The following is a 19389-nucleotide window of genomic DNA, read 5'->3' on the forward strand; positions in this document are numbered from 1 at the left end:
AACCAGTTTAATCAAAATGCTGGATGCATAGGATCCTCCAATATCTTAGACTTATCTTTAAGCCTAGAAATCCATTACAAAATCTGGACAATTCTAGCCATGACTGTTACAGAGCTAATTTCTGCCATTATATTTAAAAATGGACATTTCAGATACACAGACACATGTTTGTTCAAATAATCTTTATTAATTCATTAATAAACTGGTTTGTTGCTTTAAAGTTAATCACTAACATGAGAAAAGTCAACATTGCATCAAAATAAAACTAGTAATAAGAATTAATATAATGTTTAATGTTTAATATTTGGTATTGATATTGGCCACAACTTTGTTCAGGTGTGCTTTAGCAAACTATTTTAAATATTTAATCTAAAAATGAAGGGAACCAAACTGTGGATCTGTGGATATTTGCTGTGATAGGTAATATCCATGTTTTTATTCAGTGGGGAAATTATTGTGTTAATTTGGGTGGACTTTTATTGACTGGTTTCCCTCCAAAATGGCAGGAAGTGACATCACAACACTTCCTGATTGGTGCTATTTAAGGCTGTGCAAGCTGTTTGGATGGGTTTTGTTTGAAAGCTGTTTAAGCCTATTTGAATTATTACTATGTGATTAGTTTTTGTTAAGCAACTTACAAACAGTAAAGTAATGTTAATATGTTTGATAGTGAAAATGGCTTAAATATTTAGGGGTTTTTTTGCACTTTAAGAACTGCACTTTAAAAAACATCACCCTTTTGCATCTGACCCAAAGCATCCTCCCACATTGTTTTGCTGGTCCATCACACAGACAAAGCCAGTCACAATCATTACCTAAGCTTTCCACTGTGGGTAATAATGCCTTCTATGATGAATTCTTAGGAAACTTAGGAAATGGAATGTCTCTTTTATGTGCCACCAAAGATTAGGCCTCACTTAAACTCCCAAAATAACACCTCACAACTTATGCAGGTATAAGTGTTCCCAAGCCCTCCTCTGAAGTAACACTTCATAATTAATTTGCAAACTGCTATCCCATGAATTTTTGTATCTCAGTGTACTGAGGTAATGTAAACACACTCAATGATTTAGATTGGGATCAAGGGGATAAAAAAACAAACATATGTAGTCCATTAGCAGATTGTGATTTCATTTAAATAAATCCTGAATATGCAAAATCAAAATTCTAATTGTGATAATGCTTTTGTTTGTTTGTGTTTGTTTATCTAGCATGTACCTCCTCTCCCTGTCTGCATGATGGTACCTGTATATTGGACTCCTCTCACTCCTACCATTGCGCATGTTTAGCTGGATACACTGGCAGGAGATGTGAGCATGGTAAGTGATCCATTACCGCTGTTCACACTAATATCATCATATCATCTTACACCTCCTCCAAACACTGAAATTATTATTAGAATCAGATCAGGTCTGCACAAGGCTGATCTTCTAGTGCAGTGGTTTACAAACAGTAAAGTTTCATTCTTTTTCTGTTTTGCACAGTAAAATTTCTTCCAATATATAAAGACGTGGAATTAAATGTAATTTAATATGTGACAGATATCATTAAAATTATTTGCAAAACAGTGATATGCTAGATGGTGGATTATCTAGATAATTCCATTAATATTAGTATAAGGTATAAGATGAAGTAGATGAAGAGTGAATCGACATCTTATTGTACGAGTTTTCCCACCAAGGATAAACATAGATTTAAAGCAGATTAAAAACATGATCTTTCACAACAAAAAGTCTACCCATCAAATCAATACACTATGCTGATTGATGCGCTGCATATGTTTGTATCTGAAATGCTCGATTCAAATTTCTTAAGAGCTGTGGAACGTTTTGTGGTGGATTACTTTTTTACAAGTTTGCAAAAGGTTGGGAAGTCCAGTCCTAGCAGCAAAACAGTTCTATTTCCTCTAGTAAATTAAAACTGGCAGACTATGTATTTGTGTGTTTTGTGATGCCAGTGGAAAAGCCACTGTGATTATGCCTGGACCACCATCCACTGGTCCAGACTCCTTCTCCCTCTCTCTCTCTTTTTCTCCCTTATATTTTTGTGTGCTTGGACCCTGACACGTGTTTCTAAACCAGTTACAATACCCCCGACTCCTGTGAACACAGTCTGGCACATTTATATTTTGGGACTGGTGGTCTCATTTTCGCGGCTAAATTTGACTCTATAAATCTCATGGTAAAACAAACCCTCCCTTTTTATATGAGCTAGCTTTTTCCATGCACATAAAATCTGCAGGAGGAATTTCATACCATATTCTGAGTGCATATATCCTTCATTCCCGTGAGGTATACTATAGGCTGTCAGGTTTAAAGCTTCCCTGCATTTTGGAAAAGATGTGGACTTTAACTCTTTTACTGTGCGCTCACTGTAGCACAGCATAATTTACTCATTACTCATGTTCACTTCTGATTGCAGCCAAAAACACTTCACAATAAAGACCATTTTAACAGGATTTGATAGACAAACACAATGAATAATTACTTGTAGCAAATCAGTAAAAGCTCTTTTCTTCTTCAGTGTGATGGTCCAGCACTCTCTGGAGCCACGTGCAAGCAGCACGGGGTTAGCCAAGCCAGGGTTAGGGTTGAGGCCGGGTTTGGGTTTGGAGGAGCAGGGTGTTGGTTTGTGGTTAGGATAGCTTTCATTTTATCACTTCACCACAAGACTGGCTTTTCTGGGAGTTTAAACTGGGTGGGTTATTCTTCGCCTGGCGTGTCGGGGTCATGCTCTTTCCATGCTGGATATTCAATTCAAATTCTCCCAAATTTGAGGTTTGAGAAAAGAAAAACAAAGAATCATAAAGGGAACTAAGTAAGCTCTTTTCCACTGGTTCTGGAACTAGTTCTTTTCAGGCTGATAACAACCTTGGACCGTTTTTGCAACAGTTTTAATGGGACCAAGGATATGTCACTTCCATTTCACCATTCCACCATTATATTAGGAGTAAGTCCTCAAAACATTAAAATAGTACTTATCCACTTAGCCTGGACATCCCTATAATTTTGGAAAGCAGAATGATGTATTTCACTAAAAATATTTTTTCTACAACAAACGGTTGTAGAAATATGTCAGTTAATTCGCTTGCATTACTGCTACTGATGTTGAAGTTACACCAAGAACACATTTAAAAGGCTTAAAACTTGAGTTTTAAAGCTTTAAAAATGATATATGCAGTTCTAAAACATCGGATGCTGTTCTTTTTAGAAAAAAGGAATACAATGTTCAGGATAAAAAGTATAAAACATTTAGGTTGTGACCAAAATGGCTCCATTTTTGTGTGTCCGAATTGTGAAGTGGATTATGAACGTAATTTTGAGGGCACTATAAACTCCCATAATGCATCATGATTTATAGTAAACATCGCTGCTTATTACACAAGCTGAGTGTCCCAAAATGCATTATGAGTCTCGCTACTAAGCTAAGAGACCGATGAACAAACAGAGCAGCGAGCCATCAGGGTTGCCAGATTGTTACAAGTGAAAGAGATAAAACCAAGTTACTGGGTGAAATGTGTGAAATCCAGAGAAACATATCAATTGTATTACAGGGTTTATTCCAACCTGATCTTAAGTAAAATACCTTAAATATCAATAATTACAAAAAATATATATTTTATGTTATTATGTTTGTATTGTATATGTGTTTTGTGCATTGTATGATATGACACAAGAACCAGAAAAAAAAGTAATTACAGTACCTAAAAATAAATTGCAAGCAATGAAACTACAAATACAATAAATACTCATACATATTGACCAACACAAACACTGCTTATTCAAATCTCCATCAGCAGGACTTAAAGCTCTGGCTCTGCAAGGTTATACACAGTATCTGCAACACTGGAGAGTTAAATTTTAAAGTCTTAACACTTGGTAGTTTTGTCCTCTGATTGCTTCTTGCTCCTGTACAACTAGAAACACCCACAGATGTTGTCATGGTTTGCGAAAAAAAAAAAACAAAAAAACAAACAAAAAAAACATACTATTGTTTGGTTCCAGCTGGGAACTAACTTCCCAGGTGTGTGAACCGGAACAAAACAGGTTCCACATTGGTGGAAAATGGCTAAGAGAGGTCTAGTTTGTTGTTTTGAGCTTTGAATATTACTGCTGGAACAATCGTCAGGTTCATTCTTTAAAGTTGCTCAACAGCATGAAAAAATAAGTGCCTTGATCAGGAGCCTACAGTCATCTATCATGCTTGTCCTGCATGTTCTCTCTTGACATAAGACATAACATCATCTTGGTCTCCAAATCTGCGTCTGCTGGGCATTATTTCAGAGATTACTTAACTCCATTCCATCCTTCAGACCTAATCCCCACAACAGCCACATAATACCCTCATAGAAAAGTCTGCTTTATCCCTACTGTATACAGCTGTTTCTCCGAAAGCTCTTTCGGTAGTGACTTCTCCTTCCTTTCCAAGTTAAACGACTTTTCCAATCCGAGCCTTCATCAAGTGACTGCTGGCTAATGACTCACTTTAATTGGATGTTGTAATTGAATGTTGCTGTAACCTAATTGTGGTTGTGTGATTTTGTGAGCTGCGAAGGGAATTATAGGAGCCCGGGGCTTTAAGCTTTTAAAGTTTGGGAGGTGTGATTTATATACTTTCGCTCATACAACCCCCACGACACAACACACACACGCACAAACAGTTATGTAAGTAGCGCAGGAGGATCGCTGATGGGAGAAAGGCGGTGTAATGAATGTCTCGTCGGAGTTGACGGAGGAAATCTCAGCAGAGAGCATTCCGATCAGGCTGAGAAGATGACAGGAAACACAGCGTGTGGCGTGCTCCCAGCACATGCAGGTCAGAGTGTGGAGGCCGGCTCAGGCCACAGACGCAGCCAAGCTGCTGTCGGAGCTGAGGATGACACTGAACTGCTGCGCTGGGCTGCTTATTAGAATCGCTCATTAATAACCGGAAACGGTTATGCAAGATGGGGTAATGTGGGCATATGGTACACTTCAACCCACAGTATCTTCAGCACGTCTTCTGTCTGCTGGACAGAACTGTGTTCATCAAGAAAGCAATTACAGTATAAATTATTGGACCAATTAAAACAATAATAATTACAACAATTTATTATACATTTAAAATATATGAAAAAAAAACAAAGTAAAAATATTCATTTTAGTTGTGAATTAACTTCTTAATGGACATTTTTTAATTAATTGAAATTAATGTAATATTTATGTCTCTATTATGTCTCCTACTAAAGTACAGGGGTTGGACAATAAAACTGAAACGCCTGACATTTTAGTGTGGGAGGTTTCATGGCTAAATTGGAGCAGCCTGGTGGCCAATCTTCATTAATTGCACATTGCACCAGTAAGAGCAGTAAAGGTGTAAAGGTTCAATTATCAGGGTAAGAGCACAGTTTTGCTCAAAATATTGCAATGCACACAACATTATGGGTGACATACCAGAGTTCAAAAGAGGACAAATTGTTGGTGCACGTCTTGCTGGCGCATCTGTGACCAAGACAGCAAGTCTTTATGATGTATCAAGAGCCACAGTATCAAGGGTAATGTTAGCATACCACCAAGAAGGACGAACCACATCCAACAGGATTAACTGTGGACGCTGTAAGAGGAAGCTGTCTGAAAGGGATGTTCGGGTGCTAACTCGGATTGTATCCCAAAAAACATAAAACCACGGCTGCCCAAATCACGGCAAAATTCAATGTGCACCTCAACTCTCCTGTTTCTACCAGAACTGTCCATCGGGACAATAAATTATTGTAGTCTAAAACCAGGTGTTTCAGTTTCATTGTCCAACCCCTGTATGTTCACATATTTTTTTTATATATTAAAATAAAACAGATGTAAAAGGCAGAAAATGGCTAAATATCGCAAGACATTTTTTTTCACCTGAATGTGGTAATCAAGTGGTTAAATATGATATCAACTTCAGTAGAAATGTAAAAACGCAACTAAACTGTGTTTAAAACCAGATGTTTATTTAATTAAGTGATGACATACCAGAAAAAAAAGAAAATAACATATTTAGCTCTACACCCTGTCAGGGGTTCGGTGGGCGACGTCATATTGGCTGCGTCCCAAACCACACACTTCTATACCGGTACTTTACATATGAGACTAATGAAGGCACTTCTAATAATGGCTTTTACATACCATTTAGTGTTGCAGTATGCGGTTTGGAAAGCAGCCAGCAACTACAGTCCTCATTAAACAAGCCACCACCCACTCAGCTCTTATCTAATGTTAGGGGAACTGCATGTTCTACTGAGACTTAAAAGTGCTCTACTGAGGATATAAATACAGGTTTACACCCCTCCATCATTGTTCACACCACTTACATTGAGTGAGCCTGTTGACAAGTGAGTGTGATGTCATCTCCAGAAAGCTGTGCATAATAGTACTTAATGAAAACGCTTGTGAATTCACACTTTCAAATGTGCAGTGATATTTCTATTTTTAGAGTTTTTCATACGTAAAACAAGTTGGCACAACTTGAAGTTTCTGAAATAAAGGTCAGATTTAGAGGCAAGTTTCAGACTTTGAAATTACACTGTATGTCCAAATATGTCTAATCTAATGAATGCATTCAGATACTTTAGGTTGCACCTACTGAATGTTGCTGAGCCAGATGTGCAAATGCACACACTCCCACAGCCTGACTTATTTCTGTGGAGAAGTACTGCTAATGAAATAGTACTTTCTGAAGCTGAAAAAACAAATTAACCTGCTAACACTGTGCCTAATGCCAGCTGTCTGTTAGAGGAGTATAAAGCCCCTTTGGGACTGAGATGTGGAGTAGGGCTATAGTCGACATAATAGTCGACATAATCAACGACGTCGACTATAAAACTTTGTCAACATGGTATCCTATTCTTGAGGTGTTTTTAAAGTGTGATGAAATGTGATGGAGCACAGTACAGGAGGTGCTGTGGAAAAAAATTGCAGGTAGGAGTGATGTCTAACACACCAGATAGCTCATTTACCATGAGCTGCAGCTTCACCAGAGAAGTTTACTAAGGGCAGGGTTGCCAGGTCTGGTAAAAAAAAATTCCAGCCCAAAGTTTGCCTAAAATCCATTCTTCAGACGCTTAAACTAGTGCAATATCTAAAGTTTGCCACATATGTTTACAACACAACATTTTTTGGCAGCTTCAATTTACATTGAAGACATATATGTGTTCTTGAATTTTCCTGAAAATAACATTCAATTTCCTTTGGGAAATCCATCCATTAATTATCCAGCCTGTGTACATTTCTCCTATAATTTATTTTGCTTTTAGGTTAATATGTATGTAAAGTATGTCAACTATAAAAATGTCCAGCAAAATTAGTCTAGGGCCCTACATTTTTAGCTGTCAATGTCATGACAAAGGCATGACAAAAATAATTGTGACTAATTGTGACTCACTAATCGTAAAAATAATCAGCAGGTTAATCGACTAATAAAATAGTCATTAGTTGCAGCCCTACTGTGGAGCAGAGGAACTGGGTTCTATAAAACAATGAGCTGACTAGCTGGGCTTTCGGTGGGGTGGTGATTATAATCAATGTTCTGACCTTACAAACACTGCTCTTAATGAATTCAAACAAATGCTCACAATAATGCTTCAAAATCTAGTAGAAAGCCATCCCTGGACAGTAGAGGCAATTGCTTCAACAAAAGCAGCGTACTTTTGATTTCAGAAGAAACAATAGGCAGAATGAACAGGAATCTCAATTATTTTGTCTCATTGTACAAATGTGTCTCTTTATCTTATTTTGCTGTTCACTGAAAATGTCTATTTTAACCAACAGTGCTGGAGTGCAAGAGGCCTCCAATGCCAGAACACGGCTCGATGGAGAGTCTGGATGTCAGGGTTGGAGGTCAGGCTTTGTTCCGCTGTGATGCAGGTTTCTCCCTCAAGGGCTTCCGCATGTCCACATGTCGGCTGGATGGCTCGTGGACCACGCCGACTCCTCTGTGTGGTGAGCGAATGGTGAAGGGGTAGACGCAAAGACTGCATTTAATATGCCTGTAATTAAAGCAGTAGTTACTGATCTAGACTGTGTTGGAAACTTAGCGTAATGATAATGGAAAGACAAAATCGTGTTTGTCACTGTAAATGTTTGCATTCCTTTACATGACCACAGTGCAATGATGGACTTAGAGCAAGCAGCATGCATGTGTTTGACATGCTCTGTAATTCCATACTGAAAACTTTCCAACCAAGAATTTCCCTTAGGATGGCACGTACAGCTCAGATAATTACACCATGTCTTCTTTTCTCTTCAGTGCCAGAAAAGAACTGTGGCATACCTCCTAAGCCGGCATATGGAGACCATTTCCTGGTCTATGGTCCCAATGATGTGCTCATTGCCCTGCAGTACTTGTGCTATAGGCCATATGCACTGATTGGAACTCCTCAAAGGACTTGTCTGGGCAACAACACGTGGAGTGGAACAGCGCCCATCTGTGTCAAAGGTAGACTTTCATTATGATATCAAGATAACGCAAACTTATCCTACATGATTTACTTCATTAGAGTGCAGTGAGCACTTTTATAAGCATTACATTTACAACAAATGTAAGTTAGTTAAATGTATGCTTGTAAGCTAATAAAACAATTTAAAGAGTACAGCAACATAGAGAGTCAGTTCTTAAATAGGGATTAAGTCTAGTCCTGGACTATACAGCACTGTGAATGGATATTTCCTATTGAAAAGACATTGTTTTCTAAGACTAGGACTGAATCCTTGTCTGGGAAACCAATTTATAAAGTTTGACTTTGGACTTTAATGCCCTAAAATTTTAACTGAACTTTATTGCTTCTCATCAATCATTGTGTCATCTTAGTTATGCCTGGCTTAAGCTTAAGGTCCAGATTCACATTCTAAACCAAATAGTTGGGAATGGATGGATGCTCTGTTTTGTACATTTATTGCAGACTGTATGAACCCAAGATATTTCATTTTTTTTTGTCTGCGCAACATTTCATTTTATTTGTTAGTATGCACCCATTCCTGAATTTTAGGCCTGCAACACGGTCAAAAAAGTGCATAGCCCTATACCTAGCATGGCCTGTCTGCAATCCTGACCAGAGCCCAAAAGAAAATATTTGACCGTTTTTTTTGCAGGAAGAATTGGGACAAATTATCACCTGCAACACTTCAGCACTTTATGATCTGAAATTTATTCATATAAACAAATGAAATGAAAATTACCAGGTGAAACATGAAATATCTTGATTCATACTGTCTGCAAGGAAATAAAGTCAATGTAAAAAAAAAATAAAAAAAGCATTTCTTTATCATCTGCATTATCCATACTGTCCCAACTTTTTCTGATTTCTGATTTGTTTTACAGAAGAGGAGATCATTCCATTTCCAGATAAGGACAAAGACAAGAAAGTTGAAGAAATCGGAAAAGACTTTATTGATAAGACTGGTCAAGATAAAGAAAAAATTCCGGATATAACTAATATTTATATAGAGACTCCAACAAGTGAAAAGGACAAGACTGGACAAGTTGAAAAACTTGGTGAAGACAAAGGACAAGAAATTGGGAAAGATGTTGGAAAGGACCCAGGCAAAGACATTGGGAAGGACCCAGGCAAAGACATTGACAAGGACCCAAGCAAAGACATTGATAAGGACCCAGGCAAAGACATTGGGAAGGACCCGGGCAAAGACACTGATAAGGACCCAGGCAAAGACATTGATAAGGACCCAGGCAAAGACATTGGGAAGGACCCAGGGAAAGACATTGGCAAGGACGCAGGGAAAGACATTGGCAAGGACCCAGGGAAAGACATTGGAAAAGACCCAGGGAAAGACATTGGAAAGGACATATCCACTATTGCTAGCAAAGATAAAACTACCGGCAAAGATCCTGATGACAGCATGAACACAGTCAGAAAGAAAGATTCAGACAATGGGAAACACGGTCAGAAATACCTAGGCAAAGACAATGATCTAGAAGGCGAAGACAATGCCGTAAAAGACCCAACAAAGGATCTGGACATAAACACTGTGGATATTGTACTAATTGATGACACAAAGAATCTTTTCATTGATGGGGACATTAAGGAAACTATACCAATCATACCCAAAGCTCCCGAAAAGGACAAAAAAGAAACCGCAACCGATGTACCACAGTTCACGATAGTCAGTCTAAAACAAGATGAGAAAGACAATGTGCTTTATACAATAAACACCTCCGGCCCTGGCAATAACACAGAGCCTGTAGATAGTAATGACATAGAGGGAGACCTGGAGACGCTGCTGCCAAAAGAAACCGTAAAGATCCAACCCAAAGCCACTGAAGATAACAGCACAGTCAAAGCCATTGTGCCAACTATGAGTCCAGTGACTAAGAAACATTCAGTCACTGAAGTGACACAGCAAGGTGGGGCCAAAGAGGAGACCACAGAGTCTGTCTCAGAAACCCAGTCTAGAGAGGAGCCCCCTGTTAATTCAGGAGCTGAAGATGAGAGACGACACACAGAGAAGGAGAGAGGAGCAGAGAACCTCAGCATCGTTGGTAATCAGCACTATTCAAACTTAACCCTGTTAATGTTATAATTAGCCAAAATACACAACTGCAGTGTTGCCCCAGAACTAGGAGGCAAATGTACCTAACTAGTAACACATAATCACAAAATACTATAGTAGTAATTATCCTGAAGCAATTTGTATTCCGGTTAATTCATACTCCGGTTCAGATATAATATAGTATAATATAGTACTCACACTTAAGTATGAACCTAAACAGGCACACCAGGACCTTTCAGGACCCCTGAAAGGAGGTGGTCTCTGTCCAATCCCAAAAAAGCTGTGGAGCTTCTGCTTCATGTTAAACGGAAAAGAAATATGCACTAATCCAAATCACAGGACCTTCTTCCTGTATTTACTGAGCTGTTTCTGTCTCAAACAAACTACTGTGTAAATTTCCTTAGACTACATTTTGTCTTACAGTGTCAGGAACCACATTAGCAGATCTATTTAAGGAAAGTGGAATAATAAAGATGAGGGATTATTTGTTGTATAGTTGACTGGTTAAGATACAGATCTGGAAAAAAAGAGACCACTTAAAAATTGAGTTTTTTGTTTTTACCAAAATGAAAATATAATCAGGAGGAAGATAGATGATCACAAGCCATCAAACCAAGCTGAAAAGCTTGAATTTTCACACCAGGAGTGGCATAAACTTATCCAAAAGCAGTGTGTAAGACTGGTGGAGGAGAACATGCCAAGATGCATGAAAACTGTGATTAAAAACCAGGGTTATTCCACCAAATATTGATTACTGAACTCTTAAAACTTTATGAATATGAACTTGTTTTCTTTGCATTATTTGAGGTCTGAAAGCTCTGCATCTTTTTTGTTATTTCAGCCATTTCTCATTTTCTGCAAATAAATGCTCTAAATGACATTCTTTTTATTTGGAATTTGGGAGAAATGTTGTCTTTAGTTTATAGAATAAAACATAAATGTTCCTTTTACTAAAACATATAGCTATAAATTGCAATATCAGAGAAACTGATTCAGAAGCTGAAGTGGCCTCTACTGAAGTGGAGCTGTATAAACATGCAGAGTGATCTGCCCATAGTAGTTTCAGAAAGAAAGGATAGTAAACAAAATTACTACTAAATTTGCATTTTCCATATAATACAGAAATCTAAAGTCTCACATATCTCAGTAAAACAATTATGTTGATTAAACCCTAGCTATCACTTTTCCACCATGCATAAACCACAGAAAGTCTGCTCCTAACTATTGTTTCTTTATTTTTTCTTTCTTTCAGAAGCTGAAGGGAGAAAGTGTCCTCCACCCCCACGGCTGTTCCAAGGCTTCTATGAGTATGTGCCTGGTCTAAATCCAGAGACTGTGGAGTTCTCCTGCAACCACTCATACGCTCTGAGTGGCAACGCCCGCAGAACATGTCAGCCTAATGGCACCTGGAGTGGCACACAGCCTTTCTGTGTGAGGGGTATGAGCTGCCTCCATTGTCTCTTACCCAAGTACCTAGTGCATCTAGATTTTAAGGAGATAACAGAAAACTCAAATGGATCCACTGTCTCTCTTATAGAAAGATGCAAATTGAGAGCACTTTTTGTATGTGTGTGTGTGTGTGTGTCTTTCAAGTTGACTTAGGTAGGATTATATAACACGAGTGCCTTTGTTTGTATTTGCAGCTTGTCGAGAGCCCAAGGTCTCAGTGCTTGTAAAGCAGAAGGCTCTGCCGCCACAAGTCCCATTCAGGTACATCCAGTTCTTATAAACTTAAAGTTATTACTGTGATATTAAACACTATTTACAACCCCGAATAAGGAAAAGTTGGGTCAGCATGGAAAATAATAATAAAATACAAACTAATAAAACGCTATAATAATAAAACACAGTGTTTCTTACATTTACTTTAACTTTTATTTGATTGCTTACTCTATGAAGATATTTCATGTTTTTTTTTCTAGTTAACTTAATTTAATTTTTATTTTAAATCTATTCTTGCATTTCAGGCATGCAACTCTTTAAAAAAAAAGAGGTAAAATAAATTAATGACGCAATTTTAAACAGATAATAAAAGCAGGTTTCAAGAAATGGGAAAAGCAAAGATAAGCAGAAGATATTTAGTTTGTCAACAAATGCATGGAAATTATTCAAATGTTTGAAACAGTGTTCCTCAAAGAGAGACTACAGTGTATAAAAGTCAAGAAACAAGTCAAAGGTTGTGTGCTCCTGCCCAGAGGTGAATCTAGGATCAGAGTTTTAGGGTTTTTAATGAACCCATGAAGTCCCATCATTTATTTTTACTTTATTCTCTTACCTGAACCTGAACCTGCCTCTTTTCTTTGGAAAAAAACAATCCAATATCCATGGCTGATTGGCTGCCAACACACACACATGACACAGGACACATAACACAGATTAGGAGTGAGAAATCACTTGTCTCATCATATATTCTATTATTCTGTAACATTAACTAGCTGATACACATACAGACAGTACTAATCTAGCATATTGACTTATATCAATATCAACACACACACCAATGGCACCACAGCTCAATCCAGTTTAAACAGTGGCCAGTGGTTGATTGTCAGCCTGCATCATTTGCTTACTACTGTTACTAGTATTTAAAACTGTCTTTAAATGATGTCTAATTATCTACTTTCTTAGATTTAAAATGTTTTAGCTTGTCAGACCCAATCTTCCATTTATAAAACAAAAAAAAGACAACTTTATGTTTTCACTTTTAGGGGGGTTTGGACTTGCTTTAGGGCTGCCTGAGCTCCCCTAAAAAAGGGCTTATCAGTCACAAACAAATGGCATTCTATCAATACATTTTTGTAATGGCATGATTTAATGCAGAAAAGCACACTGGACACTGGATTTAGAACCTTCAAGATGACATATTTTCTAGAGATACTTGTGCTTTTTTTTTTTTAAATATAAGGGAAAAAATCATATGCTGCACACATTACAAAGACATGGCTGAAGTCATCTGTGTAAAAAAGTGTTGCAGGACTGAAATGCAAAAATAAATGTATATATCAACAAATAATATGAAGTTGATCACACAATGCATAAGATATATTGGGCTCATACTGTCTACACTGAAATAAAAGCCAAACAAAATTATTTATTGCATTTTTCATTCCATCCCAGCCTTTTCTGATGCGGGGCTGTAAATGTAATTACTCAAGTGAAGGTCAAGTCAGATATTATTTATAATATTTAATTTAAAGTCAGTAATGGTGGAGTCAAGCCTGGTATTTTGACTTCTATTTTTTTCCAATGTCAACAAATAAAAAAGCTTTCTCAGAATGGCTGTGTTTTTTATAGCAGAAACAGGCCTGTGCACCTAATCTAGACTTATTGTCAAATTCAGCTCATAATAAATGACCTGCTATTCTTTTTTTTTTTTTCAAACCCAATTCAGGTATCTATTTAGGTTTTAACACACAACCAAAACAGTATGTTTCTGCTTCTGTCACATGGCTGGAACTGTCAGTACTCCTTTGTTTGTTTAGACTGGCCATGTGCTCTTTTGTTTGTTTGGACTGGCAAGTCACTGCCAGGCCCCCTGCAAGCTCCGCCCCTCACCTGGTAGTGATTTTGAAACTCACAGGCGCCTTGTAATAGTGCAATAGTGCAGACATTATGTCATGTTTTATTATGGAAAAGTTGGTTTTCTTCAAAGTTTTCACTTCTGAATAGATGGAATTTATCTGACTACTGAATATCTGGGGTTTATTTATTGCTCTTGGGTTTTCCACACACTTACAACTTGCCTTTAATTTCAACACCGACACTGCAGCTTTAATGCTATGAATGTGTAATACTTATTTTTAAAATACAAATTTAAATGTATTGTTATTGCAGACAATAATGTTAAATGAATCCATTTTATATGTATTAAACCATTTAATTTTACACTGGCCTTAGAACATGATCATAATCATTACTTAAATGTAGTTATGTCCTGTAAAATCTTTGGCTATGTATTGACAAGAACTTGTCAATAGGATATGTATTATTATACAGGGCTTATGATTCAATACAGTGCGATATATTACAATGCTGTAAGCAAGGCAAAATGTTGAATTTGTTTAAATTAAATTTGAGAAAAAATTTCACCAAATGGAAAACCTCTGGAATATAATCAAGAGGAAGATGCATGATCACAAGCCATCAAACCAAGCTGAACTGCTTAAATGTTTGTACCAGGAGTGGCATAAAGTTGTCCAAAAGCAGTGTGTAAGACTGGTGGAGGAGAATGTGCCAAGATTAAAAAACATGGTTATTCCATCAAATATTGATTTCTAAACTCTTAAATCTTTATGAAAATGAACTTGTTCTCTTTGCATTGTTAGACAATTTTGCTTTTTTGTTATTTCAGCCATTTCTCATTTTCTGCAAATAAATGTTTGGGAGAAATGTTGTCCGTAGTTTATAGAATAAAACAACAATGTTCATTTTACTCAAACATAAACCTATAAATAGCAAAATCTGATTCAGAAACTGAAGTGGCCTCTTTTCCAGAGCTGTATTAACCGAATATTAACCTCTGCAGTTTATGTTTTATAAATAAATACTTCATGTTTCTTTTTACTTACAGAAAAACTCCAGTGCACAAATTCTATTCCTCCTCTGGCTTTACAAAGTTCTTCAGTCCAGTGAGCCCCACAAAAGGCCCCCCAACTCTAGCTCCTCTCCCCCAGGGCTTCCACCATCTCTATACACACATCGAATACGAGTGCACATCACCCTACTATCACCACACTGGAAGCGCCCGCAGAACATGCCTCAAAACGGGCAAGTGGAGCGGCCGTCATGTCTCCTGCTCACCAGGTGAGGGCACCAGAGATTTCTATAATGAAATGAAACATGTCTGTGACTGAACTTGTACTTTGATTGTAATTTAAACATATTTCATATGTGGCTCAGTAGAGGTGAGACAACACACCTACATACCAAAGAAGAAGGGTTTTGTTTGTGGAACGGAAAAACTAATGATGAGTGGGATTTTGTATCCATGTGAGAATGTTATGTGAAATCAAAGCTTGACACACACCCATCTATCACATTCCATTCAGTGCAGCCCACACTTTTGGGAAAGCACAAGAGAAAAGACAAACAAACAGAGGCACTTTAACTTAGAGGCACGCATAAAGCAAATTGGCACATTCACTGTTGTGCTTAGCATTATCAGTCTGTGCCAAGTTCTACCTCCCCTTGTCCTCACCATATGTCTTTTTCCTTTTCTCTGTCTCTCTTTCTCTCGTTCTTTGTATGCCAGTGTGTGGCAAGCTGCCAAACTTTGACCCACAGCATCCGGTGGACTCTCATTGGCCGTGGCTCGCCGCCATCTACCGCCTGTCTGGGCAGAACGGCGGGGGAAAGCTGGGGAAGGCTGCTACCTTGGCTGAAGGGAAAGGCAAAGGTTCGGCACTGCTGGAGGATGATGGGAGCATGGCTGCAGACACCTGGCAGCTGGTGTGTAGCGGAGCTCTGGTCAACCAACGCAGCGTGGTGGTCGCTGCCCACTGTGTGACCGAGTTGGGGAAACTCTACCCGCTAGACACTGCCAAAGTCCGAGTGGTGCTGGGAAAGCAGTACCGCAGTGACTCGCGAGAGACCAAGGGCCTTCAGCGACTCAGGGTGAGGACCACGTTAGAGATAAGGGGCCAGTAGCAGTCGATGAGCATCTGTGTTATGAATAGCTGAGGCATTTGTTGGGTCAGACAACTGGAAATACTAGTGCTTAGGGAGTTAAAAAGGCTTTATGAAGAATGATCTAAATTTCCTAAAGGTTTCTAAATTTCTAAAACCAAATCACAACCAAATATCATTATGACCATCATTTATTGTACAGTAATATACAGTAGCACACTCACTCATATTCACATGATTAAAGAGTGTTTTTTTCTACAGACAGACAATAGCTAATTTAATAAGCCATTATCATAAAATATAAAATGTGGAAAATATTTAACTTGATCCCTTCCAAAAAATGTATCACCAGAATTAATATTCACCCAATATCAATATACATGGTCATTTCCTACAGTCTAAAAGTAACTCATCCATTATTTTTGCATTCACTTACAATTTCATTTTCAATCAACACTAATTTGCTTTAAAAAAAATGCAAATTGGAAATCTGACAGACAGCATAAAAATAAATGATTGAATGAATGTACACTTATATAGCGCCTTTCTAGAAACCCAAAAGACGCTTTAGAATTTACACATTTTACACACAACTATACTTAGTTATACTCAGCACTCATCCACACACCGGTGAGAAGCGGCAGCCAACAGCACACAGCGTACTCTTAACCGGAAACAACCGTCCACCTGGTGGACTGCATTGGGCACTACAGCATGTACCCAATTTACGCCAATACATTTACACACACAAACTGATTACATACATACCACACATACACACCATTATTAAATTTTTCTGGGCAATTTAGAGTATTCGATTTACCAGATCTCCATGTTTCTGGACTGTGGGAGGAGACCAGTGTCCCCTGGAGGAGACCCACACAGACACAGCGAGAACGTGGAAACTCCACCCAGATAGGGACTTGAACCCAAGACCTCAGTGCTAGGAGGCGAACGTGCTAACCACTAAGCCACCGCGCCGCCCAGCACATTGGTCAGACCTGTCTTGAGTGGGGCCAAAAAAGTAAATACAGGAAGATTGTTTTGTATTCCAGACTAAATAAAGCAGACACAGAATTTGTACATAAAGCAGACACAGCCTTTTTTAATAGCTGTAGTAATTATTATTTGGGTAACATACCATGGTAAACTACACATGTTTTGGCATTTAGTATACCTGATATTTGGTTCAGATGGAGGTCAGATCACATTGATCGCACAACTGTTCGCGTGTTCTCCACCTTATTTCAAGGGTCTTGGTGGTTGAAACTACTGTAATCACACCTGCCCAAACAAATCGCACCAAGGGTGAAAATAAACCAGAGTCTATTTAAACAGAACAAAAAATTGCAGGTTTGAATCTGCCCAATCCGCTCTATTGCCTATTTGCTTGTTAGACTTTATTGAAATAATAGAGAGTAGACATACTAAACTATACAAACATCAATATCACATATTTATTCAGTTCTTTTCCCCAATGTGTTCTTTTCTAACTCTGTATTTCTTCTCTTGATTGACCAGATATCTTCCATCACAGTGCACCCTAACTACGACCCACTGGTTCTGGACTCTGACCTGGCGATACTAAAGCTGCTGGACAAAGCTCGTATCGGTGAACATGTGCTGCCCATTTGCCTCCCAGATGCACAGGATGCTGGAGAGAACTCTCTTTCTATTCGGGGCATGGTGACAGGCTGGTCCCTGATCCCAGACCCCAGGGCTAGGGACAGTGAGCGGGCCCGCGTGGGCACAGTGATGCTGGGTGATGTAGTTCACTGTGAGCAGCAGTACGCCCAATATGGCGTTCCCATCAGCGTGACGGAGAACATGCTCTGCGGGCGCCAGGGTGCCGGCGCCAGTTCTTCCAACATTTGCCCAGCTGAGACAGGAGGGGTCCTTATCCTTCCACCCTCTACAATTCCTGACCCCACCTCCTCACTCAAACCAAACCCCACACAAGAGTGGAAGCTTCTGGGACTGGTCAGTTTTGGGTACGACTCACTGGACTGCAACCCAGAACTCTATACCGTCTACACGCACATCGCCAACTTCATCGACTTTTTAGACGGGAATATGAAATAAAGAGAGGTCTGTGCGGTTTACTTCCTCCTCCACTCCCATACCTCACGTATGCTCCTCCTTTCTGCCTTCATAATACTTAGAAGCTAAGTATGTTGCTTACGTTAAGGCTAAACTAACACTGGACTGTGCAGTGCCCTGCTACGAGAAGACGGCAGTAGTTAGAAAGGGCATGAACCCTAATCCAGGTAGAACTTACTCTGTGCTGAGCTAGGACCAGCTTCTCCCAGCTATATCTTTGGCTTAAATATGTAATACAGAGACCACAAAACTGACCCTAGAATAGCATGAAAGGGAAACTTCTACCAACACTGACCCCTCCTTTAACGACGTGCGGGTCCTCAGGTAATCGGTGCTGTAGAATTGACCAGAAAACCAAACATTCTGTGATATTTGATATCAGCGACGTTTGGTCTTCTGAATGTTTTTAATGTACATATATTGTAATGTATTATTCTACAATTGTAAACATGACTGAATGGATGTATATATTGTGTAAATTACTGTGAGCTTATGATCTTTTAAATAAAATGACGTGGTGGTTGTGTTCTACAGTTTTTTTTATTTTTTTTTATTTGTTCACATATTAATATTAATTTTTGCAAATATCAATATTTACACCATATGATACGGTGTTGGAACCACTGCACTGTGTAGAGATCAATTCAGCCCCTTACACTATATGCACAAAAATATAAAGACACCCACTAAATATGTTTTTCTTCTAAAAATAAGGGTATTAAAATATACTTTACCCTGTTTTTTTTTTCCTGGAGAAACTGTCTTTACTCTCCAGGAAAGACTTTCTTCTAAATTTTGGAGAACTGTTGTGAGAATTTGTGCAAATTAAGTGACAAGAGCTTAAGTAAGACCTGAATGTTAGATGATAACCACCCCACCTCACCCCAACTTACCCAATCTCACACCCAAAAAAAAACCCAAAAGTATTGGATAGAGCACTACAGATCCAGACACAGCACCACAAAACTCAATGCTGAGGGGCTTTTTACTCTCTAGCACCATGCCTGCCATTAGTCATGGTGCCAATAGCTGCATGTTTATCTGTTCCAGAGTCCTGTTCTCTTAACACCACTTCTCTACAGGGACTAGACAAGCTGTGTGTGTATGTGTGCCAGCAATGGTTGCAATTCTAAGTACCTGAAGG

The 19389-nt window shown here is 38.6% G+C and overlaps 1 protein-coding gene across 1 annotated transcript in view; it reads left to right on the forward strand.

The window, feature by feature from the left end:
• pamr1b (peptidase domain containing associated with muscle regeneration 1b) overlaps positions 1-18776 on the forward strand; it is a 43051-nt gene extending 24275 nt beyond the window's left edge. Inside the window, exons 6-14 of the mRNA XM_015601131.3 lie at positions 1212-1319; positions 7785-7955; positions 8263-8451; positions 9334-10509; positions 11773-11958; positions 12164-12230; positions 15091-15323; positions 15772-16133; positions 17667-18776. Of these exons, the coding sequence (XP_015456617.3) occupies positions 1212-1319; positions 7785-7955; positions 8263-8451; positions 9334-10509; positions 11773-11958; positions 12164-12230; positions 15091-15323; positions 15772-16133; positions 17667-18227 (3053 nt within the window). The 3' untranslated portion in view covers positions 18228-18776. The remainder of the gene's footprint in view (positions 1-1211; positions 1320-7784; positions 7956-8262; positions 8452-9333; positions 10510-11772; positions 11959-12163; positions 12231-15090; positions 15324-15771; positions 16134-17666) is intronic.
• The last annotated feature ends 613 nt before the right edge of the window (positions 18777-19389 follow it).

Source organism: Astyanax mexicanus, chromosome 2, assembly GCF_023375975.1.
Source record: "Astyanax mexicanus isolate ESR-SI-001 chromosome 2, AstMex3_surface, whole genome shotgun sequence".
Classification (NCBI taxonomy): Eukaryota; Metazoa; Chordata; class Actinopteri; order Characiformes; family Acestrorhamphidae; genus Astyanax; species Astyanax mexicanus.